Source organism: Hyperolius riggenbachi, chromosome 9, assembly GCF_040937935.1.
Source record: "Hyperolius riggenbachi isolate aHypRig1 chromosome 9, aHypRig1.pri, whole genome shotgun sequence".
Lineage (NCBI taxonomy): Eukaryota > Metazoa > Chordata > Amphibia > Anura > Hyperoliidae > Hyperolius > Hyperolius riggenbachi.
This window is the reverse complement of record NC_090654.1, coordinates 175,737,543-175,753,614: the sequence shown is the minus strand read 5'-3', so window position 1 is coordinate 175,753,614 and position 16,072 is coordinate 175,737,543. Positions and strand designations below refer to the sequence as shown.

At 44.2% G+C, this 16,072-nt stretch overlaps 1 protein-coding gene across 3 annotated transcripts in view; it reads right to left on the bottom strand.

Annotated features, from left to right (window-relative positions):
- Nucleotides 1-12,216, bottom strand: part of SLMAP (sarcolemma associated protein) — a 238,908-nt gene extending 226,692 nt beyond the window's left edge. For all 3 annotated transcript variants that reach the window (XM_068253726.1, XM_068253727.1, XM_068253728.1), the window contains exon 1: nucleotides 10,786-12,216. In XM_068253726.1, coding sequence (XP_068109827.1) covers nucleotides 10,786-10,983 — 198 coding nt within the window. In that variant the 5' untranslated portion in view covers nucleotides 10,984-12,216. The remainder of the gene's footprint in view (nucleotides 1-10,785) is intronic.
- Between the last annotated feature and the right edge of the window lie 3,856 nt (nucleotides 12,217-16,072).

Below are 16,072 nucleotides of genomic sequence, written 5' to 3'. Positions count from 1 at the left end.
ACTTGAATGTGAAAAAACATTAAACTGAACCCTCTAATAAGGAGAGAGAATTCCCAGCAAGTAGAGGGCACACCGACATTACAAGTGACATAAGGTTATTCTGCCTTCTTTGTGATGAATAATGCTAAGAATAGGTTTAGCGTTTTGAAAAACAGAATGAAGGCACACTTTGTGACACCAATTTAATGACAAGGCTAAAACTATACTTTAATAATTACAGATTTGTTTCTAAGAAAAGAACTTCAATACTTAGAGGTATTGTTGACCAACTCCATTTTAACAACCCTTGCAGTATAAAATCTCCTCATTAAAATTAAAAGGTAACTTTTTCTTGGGAAAAAAAAAAAAAAGCCGGGGCGTAACAATTTGCAGTCAATCACTAGAATAGAATGGGTGTTAATGACATACAGTAAGTTAATTGTTGTTCCCTGTAAATGTACTGCAAAGGCGGTACAGATTCAAAGCTAGCAAAGAAGTTCAGTTCATATTTTGCTGCAAAATTATGCTAGGTACACACCATACAATTTTTTGTTAGATAGATGGTTCGATAGATAATTTACATCAGGTCTGATATTTTCCATCGTTTTTTCTGGTCGAATGCTCACAGAAGTGAATGGAAGTTGATAAGTTAAGAGAATCGAGCGGAAAAACAAATCAAAAAACGATCAAAATCGACCGAAAAAAAATTGTGTGTCCCTAGCATTAAAGATGGAAAAAAAAATATGAATATATTCCCATTGCCATTTAACTAAAGTGGGATTTCATTTTAAACCTTGCAAAAATACAAAATTGTAGTTGACTAATGCAATCTCTAATCTTCTGCAACTGACAATGCTGGATTTTTTCAGCCACTAGCTACTGTATTCCTCATTGTGAAAGAATGGATTCACCCGCACTGTGGAGTCACAGCAATTTTTGGATACCTGGATTCAGGTGTCAAACGGAGTCGTCGGATGATTTTTGGACCAACTCCACAGACCTGGGGTTCACACATAAAAGGTGTCCAGTCCTGTCAGTTTTCAATGGGTGTGTGCACATAAAAAGTGTACAGTTTCAATCCTGTCAGGTAGAACTGATAGGAAACTAACTCAAAACTGACAGAAGAGGACTAGACCGGATATGTAAAGATTTATGTGTGAACTAAGCCTAAAGGTGGCCACACACCATAAGATCCAATTTTTCACCAATTTGATAATTTCGATCAGTTCAGAAAAATCGAGTTTTTTGTTGTCGATCTATAAATCCGATTCAATTTCGCGGTTTTTGGAGATTGGTCATGTCAGAAATTTCAGGTCAACTTTATTAAGAATTGTGTGATGGATTGTCAGTTGACATATAATGCCAATTTTTTCTGAGCTTTCAATTATTGTATTCAAGATTGGGGAACAATTGAACAGAGGTGTGTAGTACAATGGTCAAATTTTTGAATTGTTACAAATCAGTTTGAAAAATTGATTGCTATTCTAGAATTGAACAGATAGTTTAAAATTGTATAGTGTGTAGCCACCTTTAGGCCACCTGCTGCTCTTCATAGTATGGTAGATGCCACCCAACAGTGCAGTACGAGTGTTTATATACATGGATCACTAAGCACACCATTACCTAAAGCAGTTATTTAGAAACCATTTAGGGGTCAGATGTTACAGAATCAGTTTTTTTGTGATAATTTAAGAGGTCAGAAGTTTAATGAAAGTACCTAGCTTTAATTCATGCATAGCACTGCATGTCAATCCAGTGCATGAGGGTAAGAATTGTAATTTATGAACAATGTTGATTTTAGCTAAACGTCTAATAATTAGCGTTAAGAAAACCACCAGTGAGCACAGTACTTACAGTGATGTGAAAAACTATTTGCCCCCTTCCTGATTTCCTATTCTTTTGCATGTTTGTCACACTTAAATGATCCTGCTCATCAAAAAACGTTAACTATTAGTCAAAGATAACATAATTGAACACAAAATGCAGTTTTAAATGGTTTTTATTATTTAGTGAGAAAAAAAAAAAACTCAAAACCTACATGGCCCTGTGTGAAAAAAATTGCCCCCTGAACCTAATAACTGGTTGGGCCACCCTTAGCAGCAATAACTGCAATCAAGCGTTTGCGATAACTTGCAATGAGTTTTTTTACAGCGCTCTGGAGGAATTTTGGCCCACTCATCTTTGCAGAATTGTTGTAATTCAGCTTTATTTGAGGGTTTTCTAGCATGAACCGCCTTTTTAAGGCCATGCCACAACATCTCAATATGATTCAGGTCAGGACTTTGACTAGGCCACTCCAAAGTCTTCATTTTGTTTTTCTTCAGCCAGAGGTGGATTTGCTGGTGTGTTTTGGGTCATTGTCCTGCTGCAGCACCCAAGATCGCTTGAGTTGGCGAACAGATGGCCAGACATTCTCCTTCAGGATTTTTGGCAGACAGTAGAATTCATGGTTCCATCTATCACAGCAAGCCTTCCAGGTCCTGAAGCAGCAAAACAACCCCAGACCATCACACTACCCCCACCATATTTTACTGTTGGTATGATCTTTTGCTGAAATGCTGTGTTACATTTACGCCAAATGTAACGGGACACGCACCTTCCAAAAAGTTCAACTTTTGTCTCGTCGGTCCACAAGGCATTTTCCCAAAAGTCTTGGCAATCATTGAGATGTTTTTTAGCAAAAATGAGACGAGCCTTAATATTCTTTTTTGCTTAAAAGTGGTTTGCGCCTTGGATATTTGCCATGCAGGCCGTTTTTGCCCAGTCTCTTTCTTATGGTGGAGTCGTGAACACTGACCTTAATTGAGGCAAGTGAGGCCTGCAGTTCTTTAGATGTTGTCCTGGGGTCTTTTGTGGCCTCTCGGATGAGTTTTCTCTGCGCTTTTGGGGTAATTTTGGTCGGCCGGCCACTCCTGGGAAGGTTCATCACTGTTCCATGTTTTTGCCATTTGTGGATAATGGCTCTCACTGTGGTTCGCTGGAGTCCCAAAGCTTTAGAAATGGCTTTATAACCTTTACCAGACTGATAGATCTCAATTACTTTTGCTCTCATTTGTTACTGAATTTCTTTGGATCTTGGCATGGCGTCTAGCTTTTGAGGTGCTTTTGGTCTACTTCTCTGTGTCAGATAGCTCCTATTTAAGTGATTTCTTAATTGAAACAGGTGTGGCAGTAATCAGGCCTTGCGGTGACTACAGAAATTGAACTCAGGTGTGATAAACCACAGTTAAGTTATTTTTTAACAAGGGGGGCAATCACTTTTTCACACAGGGCCATGTAGATTTGGAGGGTTTTTTTCACTAAATAAAAACCATAATTTAAAAACTGCATTTTGGTGTTCAATTATGTTATCTTTGACTAATAGTTAACGTTTTTTTATGAGCAGAAACATTTAAGTGTGACTAACATGCAAAAGAATAAGAAATCAGGAAGGGGGCAAATAGTTTTTCACATCACTGTAGATCTCCATCTAGCATAAGAGAATGGTCACCATGGTAGAAACTCACTCACCAGTTACAACACAAACCAAACAAAGAAGGGCTGAGGCAACCTGGGCACCATCTCAGGATACAAACATTAAGTAACCCGGCCATGAGTCAAAGTTCTTTCTCATCCTACATACTTTGGTATAAAAACTATATAGCTGCAGAAACAACAAAGGAGAAGGTCAAAAGAGCAACTCCCCATTGTGGCTCATTGGAAAGCTTGAATCAATATGCAATTGCCTTAACCCTTTCCACTCGGAGTTCTTTCCTAAAGGAAATGGTTTCTGCTTGGAGTTTTTTTTTTTAAGGAAATGCGCTCTCCCTCTTACACTCTCCCATTTTAACATACACGAGTCGATCCGGCGGCCGATTAGCCGCCGGATCGACTCCCGTCGCGTCCCCGCTCGTCCCCGCCGGCGTTTCTATATCAGCGCCTGCCATTGTCCGCCGGCGGGGATCGAGCGGGCGCGGGTTGAGCGGCTTGATCGGGCCAGCTGAATATTATCAGCTGGCCGGATCAGCTGGTCGATACACGGTACAGGAAACGTACCGTGTATCCCCAGCATAACACAGTAACATGGTATATCTTATTTTAACCACTTAATGACCGCCTAACGCCGATAGGCGTCGGCGGGTCGTTAGTGGTATAGCATGGAAACGGCCGCTCGATCGAGCGGCCTTTCCATGCCAGTTCACGGAGACTGTCTCCGTGAACAGTGTGCGAGCCGCCGATCGGGGCTCGCACGCATAATGTAAACATCCGGGGAAGAAATCCCCGCTGTTTACATCACATGGCGCTGCTGCGCAGCAGCGCCGTGACGTAGATCGGCGATCCCTGGCCTCTGATTGGCTGGGGATCGCCGGCATCTGATAGGCAGAAGCCTATCCTATCAGGCGCAGGACGGAACTCGGAAAGTGCGGGTAGCCGGCGGTGATCAGACCCCCCCAGCAGGACATCCCCCTAGTGGGGAAAAAAAGGGGGGGGGGTCTGATCGCCCTGGCTATTTCCTGATCGGTGCTGCGGGCTGTAGAGTCCACGCAGCACCGATCAGAAGAAAATACCCTGGTCCTTAAGTGGTTAAAGAACACAACGTTTATTTCGATACCTTATTTGAACAGTTTGACATCTTCTATTGGCTGAAAGCAGAGGAGAAAGCCAAGGTATGGTAAATTGAAAAACACAGTTTCCTGGGTGTAATTCAGGCCTGTGTGAGCAAGTTTCGCAATAATAGGTGGTTTTATGCCTGCCACCCGGGGTCTTACTGTCCCTACACACACAATGCAATCATTGGTATTTCGTTTGGGCTGATTAGCAATGAAATACTGGCTACTATTTACACCCTCCCCCAGTCCATTCCATAGGATTCCATTGATTCCCTAAATCGGCAAAGTAATCTGCAAGGAATCATCATAGAATCTGCTGAAAAGAATAAGCAGCTATTTTTTATTAAAAAAAAAAAAAAAGCTAGGAAACTGAAGTGACATTTAAATGTAAATGTCACTTCCTGGCATGGAAAATCGCGGATTTCCGGTTGGTGGCTGGGGGGCATCATGTGTGTCGGCATGTAGTATTACATGCCCACAAACTGGCGCACAGTGATCGGCGGTTTATGGCGGTCCCGATGAGCCGCAAACCGCCGCTGCAGGGATGTCCCGCATAGCGGGACATACGAGTGGAGAGGGTTAAAGCAAATCTGAACAGACTTAGGGCAAGGCCGCTTTCTAGGAATCCCTACTTACCAAGCTGCCTGGCTACAGCACTAAAATGCTGCTAGCCTTAGCTCTTGCAAGGACCATTAACACATGCTTCTGTACATTATTTTTTTTTCAAAAATAACTCACAATCCAATCCTTACCATTATCCTAGCCTTGCTCTGTGGCATGTATGCATGTGCACGTAAAATAAACTCTTTGACCTGGTGCACACCGGAGGAGTTTTTCTGAGCGTTTTGAGTTTTTAATTCTGCTGCTAATGTTATCCTATGTGTCTGTGCACACTGGAGCAATGAGGTTTTGTAAAAAAAAAACCATAGCATTACGTTGGGAAGAGCTTCTGAATCCTCTAACGCCCAAACGCTAGAGGTATCAAAAGTTCTTCCCAACATAATGCTATGGGTTTTTTTTTTTTTACAAAACCTCATTGCTCCAGTGTGCACAGACACATAGGATAACATTAGCAGCAGATTTAAAAACTCAAAACGCTCAGAAAAACTCCTCTGGTGTGCACCAGGCCTTTCGTATGTTTTTGGGATATGGGAGAAAACCCCAATACCCAGAATGCAAGCAAGTACAGGGTGAACATACAAACTCCATGCACCTCATATCCCTGGCTCAGATTTGAACGTGGGACTCCAGTGCTGGAAAGCATTATTCACTATACCAACCATTTTACCCCTAATTCAAAATAATGCCTGGCACAAATCATGCAATTACACATCAGATCGACGGGTCAAACTGATAATTTCCCAACAGACCAAATCAGGTTTATAATCGATTTTCCAATTACACCTGTCCAAAATCGATCGGAAACCTGACTGGACCTGTGGGCAAATGATTGATTCGATCTGACAGGAAATTGCATGGGGTTCACCAGGCAGTAGCCATTATCACCACTCTTGCTGTTCTATTTCCTGATATAGTGGGGAGTGAAACTTCCTTCTTCTGCCAGGAGCTCCTAATCCACTTTGGATGTCAACTGTTATGTCATTCTGGAAATCCTAGCTCCCACAGAGTAATGCTAGGGTGGTGTGTCATTCAAATTCTACATGACAGGACCACCAAAACAAGACAGCCTCACTGAGTCCTAGCTCAAAAGGGAGGATGTGTGCATGGCAGAGGAGAAGGCTGCCCACTCCAGGTTTAGGAAATGCAGCAGAGGCGAGTACTGGAGGCTTGTGGTGAACTATTAGCTTTACACCTGCTACACTATTAAGCACTTGCGAAACTTTATTAGCAACTCAGCGTAACGTCACAAAGGAAGCATGGCTAAGGGCCCGTTTCCACTTGTGCGGTGCGAATCGCCGCGGTAAAAATTTGCATGCGGATGCGAATTTCGCATGCGGTTGTATGCAAAAAAATTTTTCCATGAAAATTTGCATACCAAAGCCGCAGGCGATTTCCCTATTAAATACATTAGCGGCGATTCGCATGCATTCCACACGCAGGCGAATTCTGAGGGCTCTGCCGTGCAGAAAAATCCTGCGCAGAAAAACGCTCAGGAAAACTGACAAGTGGAAACAGGCCCATCCACTTGTATTGGCTGTGCGAATCTGTATGCAGGAAACGCATGCAGATTCGCGGTAGTGGAAACGGGCCCTAAAGCAGATCCTTGGTTTGTAAACACTAAACAGTGACCCGGCAAAATTTTACAGAACACAAGGATCATAGTTTCAACTGGCTACAGTTCAGATTCACTTTCAGGCCTGGGACCCACTTGTTGTGCTTCTCTAAGCACTTGTGATTTGAACAGCTCTTGCTAATATAATGCTATGGGGGAATTTAAAAAAAAATCCCATCCATCAAGTGGTAATACACACATAGCATTACATTAGCAGCAGCTTTTCAAATCAAACGCACTTAGAAAAGCACTGGTAGTGGGTCCCAGGCCACAAGCTAAAATCCAGATCCATGATGAGGCATTTCTTACTCCCCTCAAGCACACACTGGCTGGTGGAAAAAAAAAAAAAAAAAAAAAAAGCCAGGACATGAAAGAAAAAAAATTTGACATGACCACAGAACCAGGGCTGTGGAGTCGGTCCAAAAATCCACCGACTCCGACTCCTCAGTTTAGGATTCCACCGACTCCGACTCCACGAATTTGCATATTACAATTTTGTTGATTAAAAGTATGTAACATGAAATTCGTCTCTAACTGCCAACGCTTAGGAATTTTACAAGACAACTAAAGTAAGAAGGATATGTAGACTACTATATTTATTCCCTTTAGACTAAAACTAGTCCTTGGTAAGAGTACTTGTAAAAGGTACAAACCGGAACAAAGAACATCTATCAGGCCCTAGGCAATGTGACTGTGGGTACATGTAAGAATGATGTGCAGGTACTCTGCAGGGGAATGAGGAGATTCTTCCTCTATTACACATTCTTCATGCACAATCTGAACAAGGTTTATGGGTGACAGACAACACCTCTGTGTTCAATGTGCACAGCATTCTCAGTGGATTCCCTGCAGCTCTGTGGGGAGTGCATATGTAGAGTATAGTACTACTGTGTAACAAAGTAAACCTGAGACAGATGAAATTAAAGTTTTATACACACCTGGGGCTTCCTCCAGCCGCCTTTAGGATAATCAGTCACTCGTTGTCCTCCTCCACCACCTGGATCTTCTGCTATGAATCCAGGTACATGAGCCAGTCGGGCATAGTGCGCATGCACACACTCCGCCGCCCGGAGCATACTACACCTGTGCAGCACTATTGCACAGGTGCAGAATGTTCCTGGCTGTGGGAGCGGCATGCGGCTGGACAGCGCTGACTGGCTGAATTACCAGGACTCATATCAGAAGATCCGGGTGGTGGAGGACAGCGAGGGACTGATTAGCCTGAAGCGGCCTGGAGGAAGCCCCAGGTATGTATAAAAAAAACTTTACTTTTCATCCGTCTCAGGTACCCTTTAATTTGTAGTCACCAAACCAAATTTTAACAACATATCAAATTATTTGATTTCATCAGCAAAGGGAGTGCATACATTTACATAAATCAGCATCAGTGCAGAATTATTTCCATCTCATTGACCATCTGTATTAGTGACACAGCTACACATCAGGCTTTATTCTTACAGCATAGATGTTATTCAGTTTATATAAGAGATTCCTGTGTACACATCATATATACAGTCACAATCAGATATGTATATCTGACCTTAAAAATAAGGGGACTGCTTTATTGAAGCAGCACAAGTAACTAATTTTGATTGGTTTATTTCATTTTTGTGGACTAAGCACAGCTATTACTGTATATATACATTATTTTTAATGCCTATTATCTGAGAAATAGAACATTTTATCATATTTTCTATTTTAATTACAGATACAAATTCATTAGGAGTCGGAGTCGGTGCATTTTTTCCCGACTCCGACTCCAGGCACCCAAAATTGCCCGACTCCACGACTCCGACTCCACAGCCCTGCACAGAACTGTCATAAAAATAATGCTTTGGGGGAATTTTTTTTCCAGACCACCTCCAGTTACATTTGGAGAATGTGAATATTTATTAGAATCCTTGGAAGCTTGCTACTGCCATCTCTGATGGGTGGGCAACATTGCATGGCCGAGTATGTACAGACATGTTGAGAGCCTGCAGACTAGCGATCTGTGGTTGCTTTGCGGGGAAGCAGAGGGCAAACGTAACTGCACGGAAGTGACATCACGTGGTGGGAGAACAATGCTCGTGGCAATCGATTGGCCATATCAATCCACTAGGTACATGCTGGTCAAGGCATTGCGGAAGAGTGGGTGTTGCTGTACACAAAAGCTAGATTCTTAGCAGAGGCAGCAGTTTTCAGCTGCCTCGGCAGAGTGAGTGAGGCTTTAGAGCCGCTAGAGCCTGAGCACACTAGCGCACTTCTGTCCGCTTTTTTAAATCCATAATAATGATGTGTTGCTGAAAGGCTGATAGACCCACTTTCTGTCTGGACTGACAGTAAAGGAAATTCTCCTCAACTGGGACAGTGAAAGCAAGAAAACTGGAAGAGATTTTAATACTTGTCCAACCTATATAAAATTGAAATTTTGGATAGCAATCATATTACAACAGTTATTTGCTGCCACTATTAGATGTGATTCAAAACTTATTGTACGGTTCTGTATAATGCCTGAAGAAACTTAACGTTTCGAAAGCTTGCAATAAACCATGTACAGTTAGTCATCAAAGGTATCACCGGAATCAACGTTTGTTGTCTGCATTTCTGCAACTATTAGAATAAGCCCTGTTCCGTTTCCAAAGAGGACACGACACCCACACTGCTGCAAAGCCACAGCCCAATCATTACACCCGTGCCATGCATAGCTATAGGGATTCGAATACGTGCTACAGAATATGGCAAGCGATTTAAACGGCATGTTAGTGTCTGAATAGGCACCGTTTCCCCGTCCGGCCCGCGTGCAGGGAGACGCTGCATATTCGGATATAGTGGAAAAGGGCCCTTAGAGAAAGATTCTGAGTGCTCAACATTATACTACACATCATATGGGTATAATTGTTTTATTAACTGGTATTACCTACTGCAGCATTCAAATAAATAATTACTAGTCTGAGTTAAAATAAAATTCAGCACTAAATCACTTTCAATAAAATCTAGCAGTCAATTTGGCAAAGCATTACATGGTCAAACCCAAAATGAGTTGCGGAACTTCCCTACTTTATACGTTGAAAAATAGCAGGCATGGTTAAATATAAATGAGTCAGCTTCCAGCTTACCTGGTTTGTATAACAGGTATGCCTATTTGTTAGGTTCTTAAAATGTCTCTGTGCCCCTAAGGATTCTTGGGTTGATGTTAGAGGGGTACTTGAATAGGTCATAGTGAATCTGTTACAGTGCATTTTGGGGGTTCGAAAAGTCATGAATCATGCATAAACAAGCTGGAATAAAGTATAAAGGAATGTTTGAAACATTTATATATTACATACCGAGTACTCCTAAGGATCAACCTCAAGGCAACATAGCCAGATACCTATGGCTGCTACTTCCTCAGATGAACCTCCGCCTTTCTGTTCTTGCCAAAAAAGGTCAGATGGCAAGCAGGAGGACCCAAAGCTGGTAGTGTGCCTAGGTACTCCTTTCATCTTATTTATCTCCTGCTAGCAAATATATTTGTGTTGAGGTACTTATGAGGCTATCCACAACTACGGTACATGCATGAATTATCTGCTCAACAGGAAATTAATATGCACACATCTCCCCTTCACACTACGTAATCTTTGCAAAATGAAACTTGTTCTAATATTCTACAATCATTTTTGTTCAAATTACCAACGAAGTCCCTATCAAAACTAAAAAGACGCAGCTGAAAGTGAAGCAATGACATATTACTACAACAGGAATAATATGTATTCTAGGGCCTCCACCCTGTGGAAGCAGTGACGAGTGTAAATCTATACCATCACAGAAGTACATACATTTCCATTTTTAGGAAATTGAATCTACTCAATCCTAAGACAAGCTAAAGGTCTCTGACCTACACAGCTAGAATAGACTGCACTTAGTGAGGTCTCTCCATGGCTAGAGAGGTCATAACAAGACTATGGGAACATTATGCAAATCTTCAGTATATGACATCTGACCACACCACATTCCAGTGATTACCTTGCCAGTCTTGTGATCAAACCAAACAAGAGCATGGTTCCTGGAGAGCACCTTGCAATCAAATGTGGCATTATTCTGTGCAGGCCGACAGCGGGCCACGGAGCGGCCAATCTTGACCGGCTCGTCCAGGTAGACATGTCGCTCCTGGAAAGGGTGCGAATTTGGGCGGCAGGTGAAAATCGCAAAGGCTGAAGGCATCTGGGACAGCTGTGGCAAAGGATGACTCCAACTGGAAACGAGGGAGAATTTATCCCTAATCCAGACCACAGGCTGCAGGGAGCTACCAAACCTCTGGAACTTCCACTGCGGAGCTATATATCACCAAATCATAACACACTTGGGTTAAATGGACCGTGGGACAGTCTGTAAACTATCCTTCCAGTTCCACAGCCGATACCCCATCATGGTCCCATAAACGACCACCTCCAGCAGACAGACTTGGTTTTTAGGTATCCAATAGTCAGTCCATCACTACAAAGGCTGTACAAAGCAACATCAGCCAGCTTGGTGTTTACTTTGTGCAAGTGTCCCGACAGAGTACCTACAACCTTGAAAACTTCAATCTGTACTACAGTAAGCAATGCAACTGATTTTGGTCCACCTTTAGGAAATCCTTAACTGAAGATACAATTTTTAGTGCAGCTCCAGAAAGTGTGCAGAAAGCATCTGCCAACCCAGTCTTCGCTGTGCCAGTGTCTTTATCCAAATAAATGGCCTGGCTCGGAGTACAATCAGCGTCGTCCCAGCCAATGAAATTGATGGGTGATGCTCCTGAAGCAGAAAAGAATCACTTTATCCCAATTCTGTCTCTGTTTCCAAATCATGCAGGTATTCTTTTATATACAATCATCAAAAATAAGATACAAAACCATCTAGTGCTCCAAGGTGCAGTTTGAGGTCCCCAGGCCAATCAGCCTGAATGGGTGAGGCTCCTTCAATGACTCAAGTCCAACGTCCAGCATGCCCATGGGCACATACAGCAGGCTTGCCTAGGTGCCAGTCTCCATGCCCCGGTGATGGCCAATTGGCAGAGCAGGTGGCAGAATCTGACAGGTGGGAGTGATGCAGGAATCACAGTTGGAGATTGGGCGAAGAGATTGTCATATGGGGGCAAGGGTGGCTCAGAGCCCTCCCCCCGGGGAAAGGCCGAACTCTTACCCGCTGCAGGGAATCCTCGGGCCCGGCAGGGAGTTACGTGAGCACTGGGATAAGGAAGGACACCGGACCTGTTTTGAAGCAAAGTTCCCCAGTAGAACACAGAGCTCGGGCCCGCTTCAATGATTGCTTACAGACGCTGAATTCTAGCTAAAATTGAATAAACGGGAGTTTAATGCAGCACAGCCCCACCGCTCTTCCCTTCCTCCCGCGCCGCCATGTTCAATACGAGCCGCACAGCAGCCGGCCTCCTGCGTCACCACAGCGGAGAGTAGGCGGGAGCAGGGCGGGGCTGACAAGCTGTGGCCTCTGCGTCACCACAGCGGAGACAGGGAGAGAGAGGGCGGAGACCGGACGAGGAGTGACATGCACGGCAGCCAATAACATGGCCCGCCTTTCCTTTATTATAGTTTGCCCACTCCAAACTGTCACAGAGACCGAGAAATAAAAAACAATGTTGTACTCCTGAACGCGGGTCAGAGGAGGCGTGGTGACCGCGGATAGTGATGGTCTGGGCTGGGAAATTCTTACGGGTACTAAGCTGGGATATCATTACTATAACATTAGATATCATTACTACTATATATCATAAATAATATATCACAAATATTGTATTGTATTGTAAATACACACACTGTGAAATCATCGCTGACTACAGTTTGACAAAGTTTTTTTTGTTTTTTTTCTACCTATGCACCCCTCCTCCTGAAGATAGATGGAGCATATCTGAGAAGAAACATTCCCTGGGTATGGTGTAGTGAAATTTTTTGCAACTTTATCAGATTTTACAACCGGTTGCACTTATAGGTATAGCTATCGGAAAGTGCAACGTAACCATTGACTTCAACCTATCTGTATCCGAAACTGCAACCCAACCAAACCCTATGCTCACATAGAACCCTCCCCTCTTGCTCAACTAATAACCCACTGCATTTACAGTAAGGTAGCTCTTAGCAAAATGTACCACCCAAAGAAAATCTAATTGATGGCGGAAAAAACAAGATGTAGATCAGTTCATTGTGATAAGTAGTGATAAAGTTATAGGCTAATGAATGGGAGGTGAACATTGCTTGGATGCATAAAGTGAAAACGACTGAGGGCTGAAGTGATTAAAGAGAACCCGAGGTGGGTTTCTGCATTCAATATAGGACACAGAGGGACATTCTGCATACTATCACCAGCCTCTGTGTCCTTATACTGTGCCCCCAGCCTCCCCCCCCCCCCCCCCCCCAGTGCTCTGCTGTGCCCCCTTATAAAAACCGCCACGCAAGCGACACACAGTTTGTCGTTAGCTGGCTGTTTACATTGATAGACAAGACAAGACAAATAACATTTATATTGCGCTTTTCTCCTGGCGGACTCAAAGCGCCAGAGCAGCAGCCACTAGGGCGCGCTCTATAGGCAGTAGCAGTGTTAGGCAGACTTGCCAAAGGTCTCCTACTGAATAGGTGCTGGCTTACTGAACAGGCAGAGCCGAGATTCGAACCCTGGTCTCCTGTGTCAGAGGCAGAGCCCTTAACCATTACACCATCCAGCCACAGGTGCTGCTACTCACCGCCGCTCCCCCGCCTCTTGTATATTGCGGCTCCCCGCCTGCATCCCTTCCCTCCCCACCTCTGTAAGCCGATTGGAGGAAGCTTACATATAGGTGGGGAGGGAAGGGATGCAGGCGGGGAGCCGCACTATACAGGAGGCGGGGGAGCAGCGGTGAGTGGCAACATCAATGTAAACAGCCAGCTAGCGACAAACAGTTTGTCGCTAGCGTGGCGGTTTTTATAAGGGGGGACAACAGAGCACGGGGGGCGGCTGGGGGCACAGTATAAGGACACAGAGGCTGCTGACAGCATCCAGAATGTGCCTCGGTGTCCTATATTAATTGCTGAAACCGACCTCGGGTTCTCTTTAAGAGAGCTAGGGGGCCGAATGAGCGAAATTAAACACAGTTTTTGCTGATTGCCATTAGGTACACTATGCCTCTGACATTTCATCAAATAAAACATTTCCAGAGGAAATAACCCATGTACTGTTAGCACAGTGGCAGTTGCTCATCAGTGGTGGTTACTACTGATGGCATAGTGGCAGCTGCTACTGCGGTAGCTGATAACCTATAGGCGAACAAAGGGGTAAGCAGAGCAGCGACACAAGGTGACCCCTGCATGTGGCACCGCAGCTACGGCCTGCAGCCCGCATGAAATTAAGAACTGTACAGAGCTTTGGGGGCCAACAGAAAAGTCTCGGTGGGCCAAATTTGGCCCTGGGATGGACTTTGGACCGTCTGCCCTGAGGGCACAAAACACAATGACGAAATTCTGGGAACTGATGCTAAACACTTTTTGTTTGGTAGCAGAAAAGCATTTAGGGCTCTTTCACATTAGGGCAGACTTTCTGCGTTAACGCAAACGGAAGCCGTTTGCGTTAACCAAGGTAAGATGAAAGTCCATAGACTTTCATTTTACCTTTCACACTCGACGCTGCGTTTCGATGCGTTGCGGTTCCGACGCACCCGGGCGCAGTTTTTCCTCCAACGCACCCGTGAGCCGGCGGTTTCCGTCGGGTTTAATTACTAGCTACCGCCGCTGATTGCGTTGCACCGCAGATACCCGACGGCACGCCGCAGGCAGACAACGCGTGCAGGAGAACGGCTCCTGTTCGCGTTGTCAGATGTGAAAGAGCCCTTAGCACTAGACGCCGGCAGCCAGCAGTGTGAACCAGCGTTTACTAAATCTATGTAGTAAAATAATAAACGGAGTGAATATACTTTGTATGGATACTTTAGAGCAGGGGTGTCAAACTCAAATACAAAGCGGGCTGAAATTGAACACTGGGATAAATTCACAGTTCGACCTCATGTCTAGTGGCCACCTGCCTTGTTTATAAAGTTCTCTGGTGTTTAATGCCCCCCCCCCCCCTTTCCCTTATACAGTTCCCTGGTGTCTAGTTGCCCTCCTCCCTTCCCTATATAGATCACTGGTGTCTAAAGCCTCCTCTATACAGTTCCCAAGTGTCTAGTGGTCCTCCCTCCCCCTACTATACAGTTCCCTGCTGTTTAGTGATCCTCCATCTCTTATACATTTTCCTGGTGTCTAGTGGTCCCCTCCCCTATATAGTTCCCTGGTGTCTAATGCCTCTTCCCTCCTCTATATAGTTCCCTGGTGTCGAGCGGTCCACCCTCCCCATACAGTTCCCTAGTGTCTAGTGGTCCTCCCTCTACTATACAGTTCCCTGGTGTTTAGTGATCCTCCTTCTCTTATACATTTTCCTGGTGTCTAGTGGTCCCCTCCCCTATATAGTTCCTGGTGTCTAATGCCTCCTCCCTCCTCTACACAGTTCCCTCGTATCTAGCGGTCCTCCCTCCCCTATACAGTTACCTGGGGTTTAGTGGTCCTCCCTCCCTCCACCATTCAATTCCCTGCTGTTTAGTGATCCTCCCTCCCTGGAATCTAGTGGCAATTCATGTGAAGATAATACAGGGGATAGAGATAGCTATACAAAAAGATTTTATAGATGAAAAACAGCAATGATTTTACATCAGCAACATTCAGTTATATCTTTCCTATATACTGCACCAATAATTCATTAAAATTTACATTACACCCCTGTTAGGCCTATTGTTGCAGGGGTGGAGTCAGTGATTGTTGTTTCTTGATAGACATAAAACCTATAGGCTTCAATTCACTAAGAGCTGTTCAGTAAAAAAAAAAAAAAAACAGTAATAGGTCAGTAAAATACCGCATTGGGTATGTTAGACTTTTTTCTCTAATTCCCTAAGATTTCCACACATGCAGGAATAGTTCAGTAATATACTGAAAAATTATGCTTCAATGAGATGTAGAAGTATCACCAGTGGAGTAGGGCTCTTTCCTAATGCCTCCATGGCAGCACATTGGGTAATGGCCCCGCCCCCTTACCCATAGGACCAGTGAATATTTAAATGAGGTTTGAGGCGGTGCTCGCTCTCTTTTTTCTCTGCCCCCCCCCCCCCCCCCCTTTATAGGATCAGATGCTGCAGTTTCGCAGAAAATTTTTCTTTTGCACCTGCCTGGCTGTTTCTTGCAGCCCCCACACATATGCCTCCCTGTGTGAAGGTCCCTTGTTGTGCTTTATAACTTAGAGTCATAGTGGATGCCCCGTT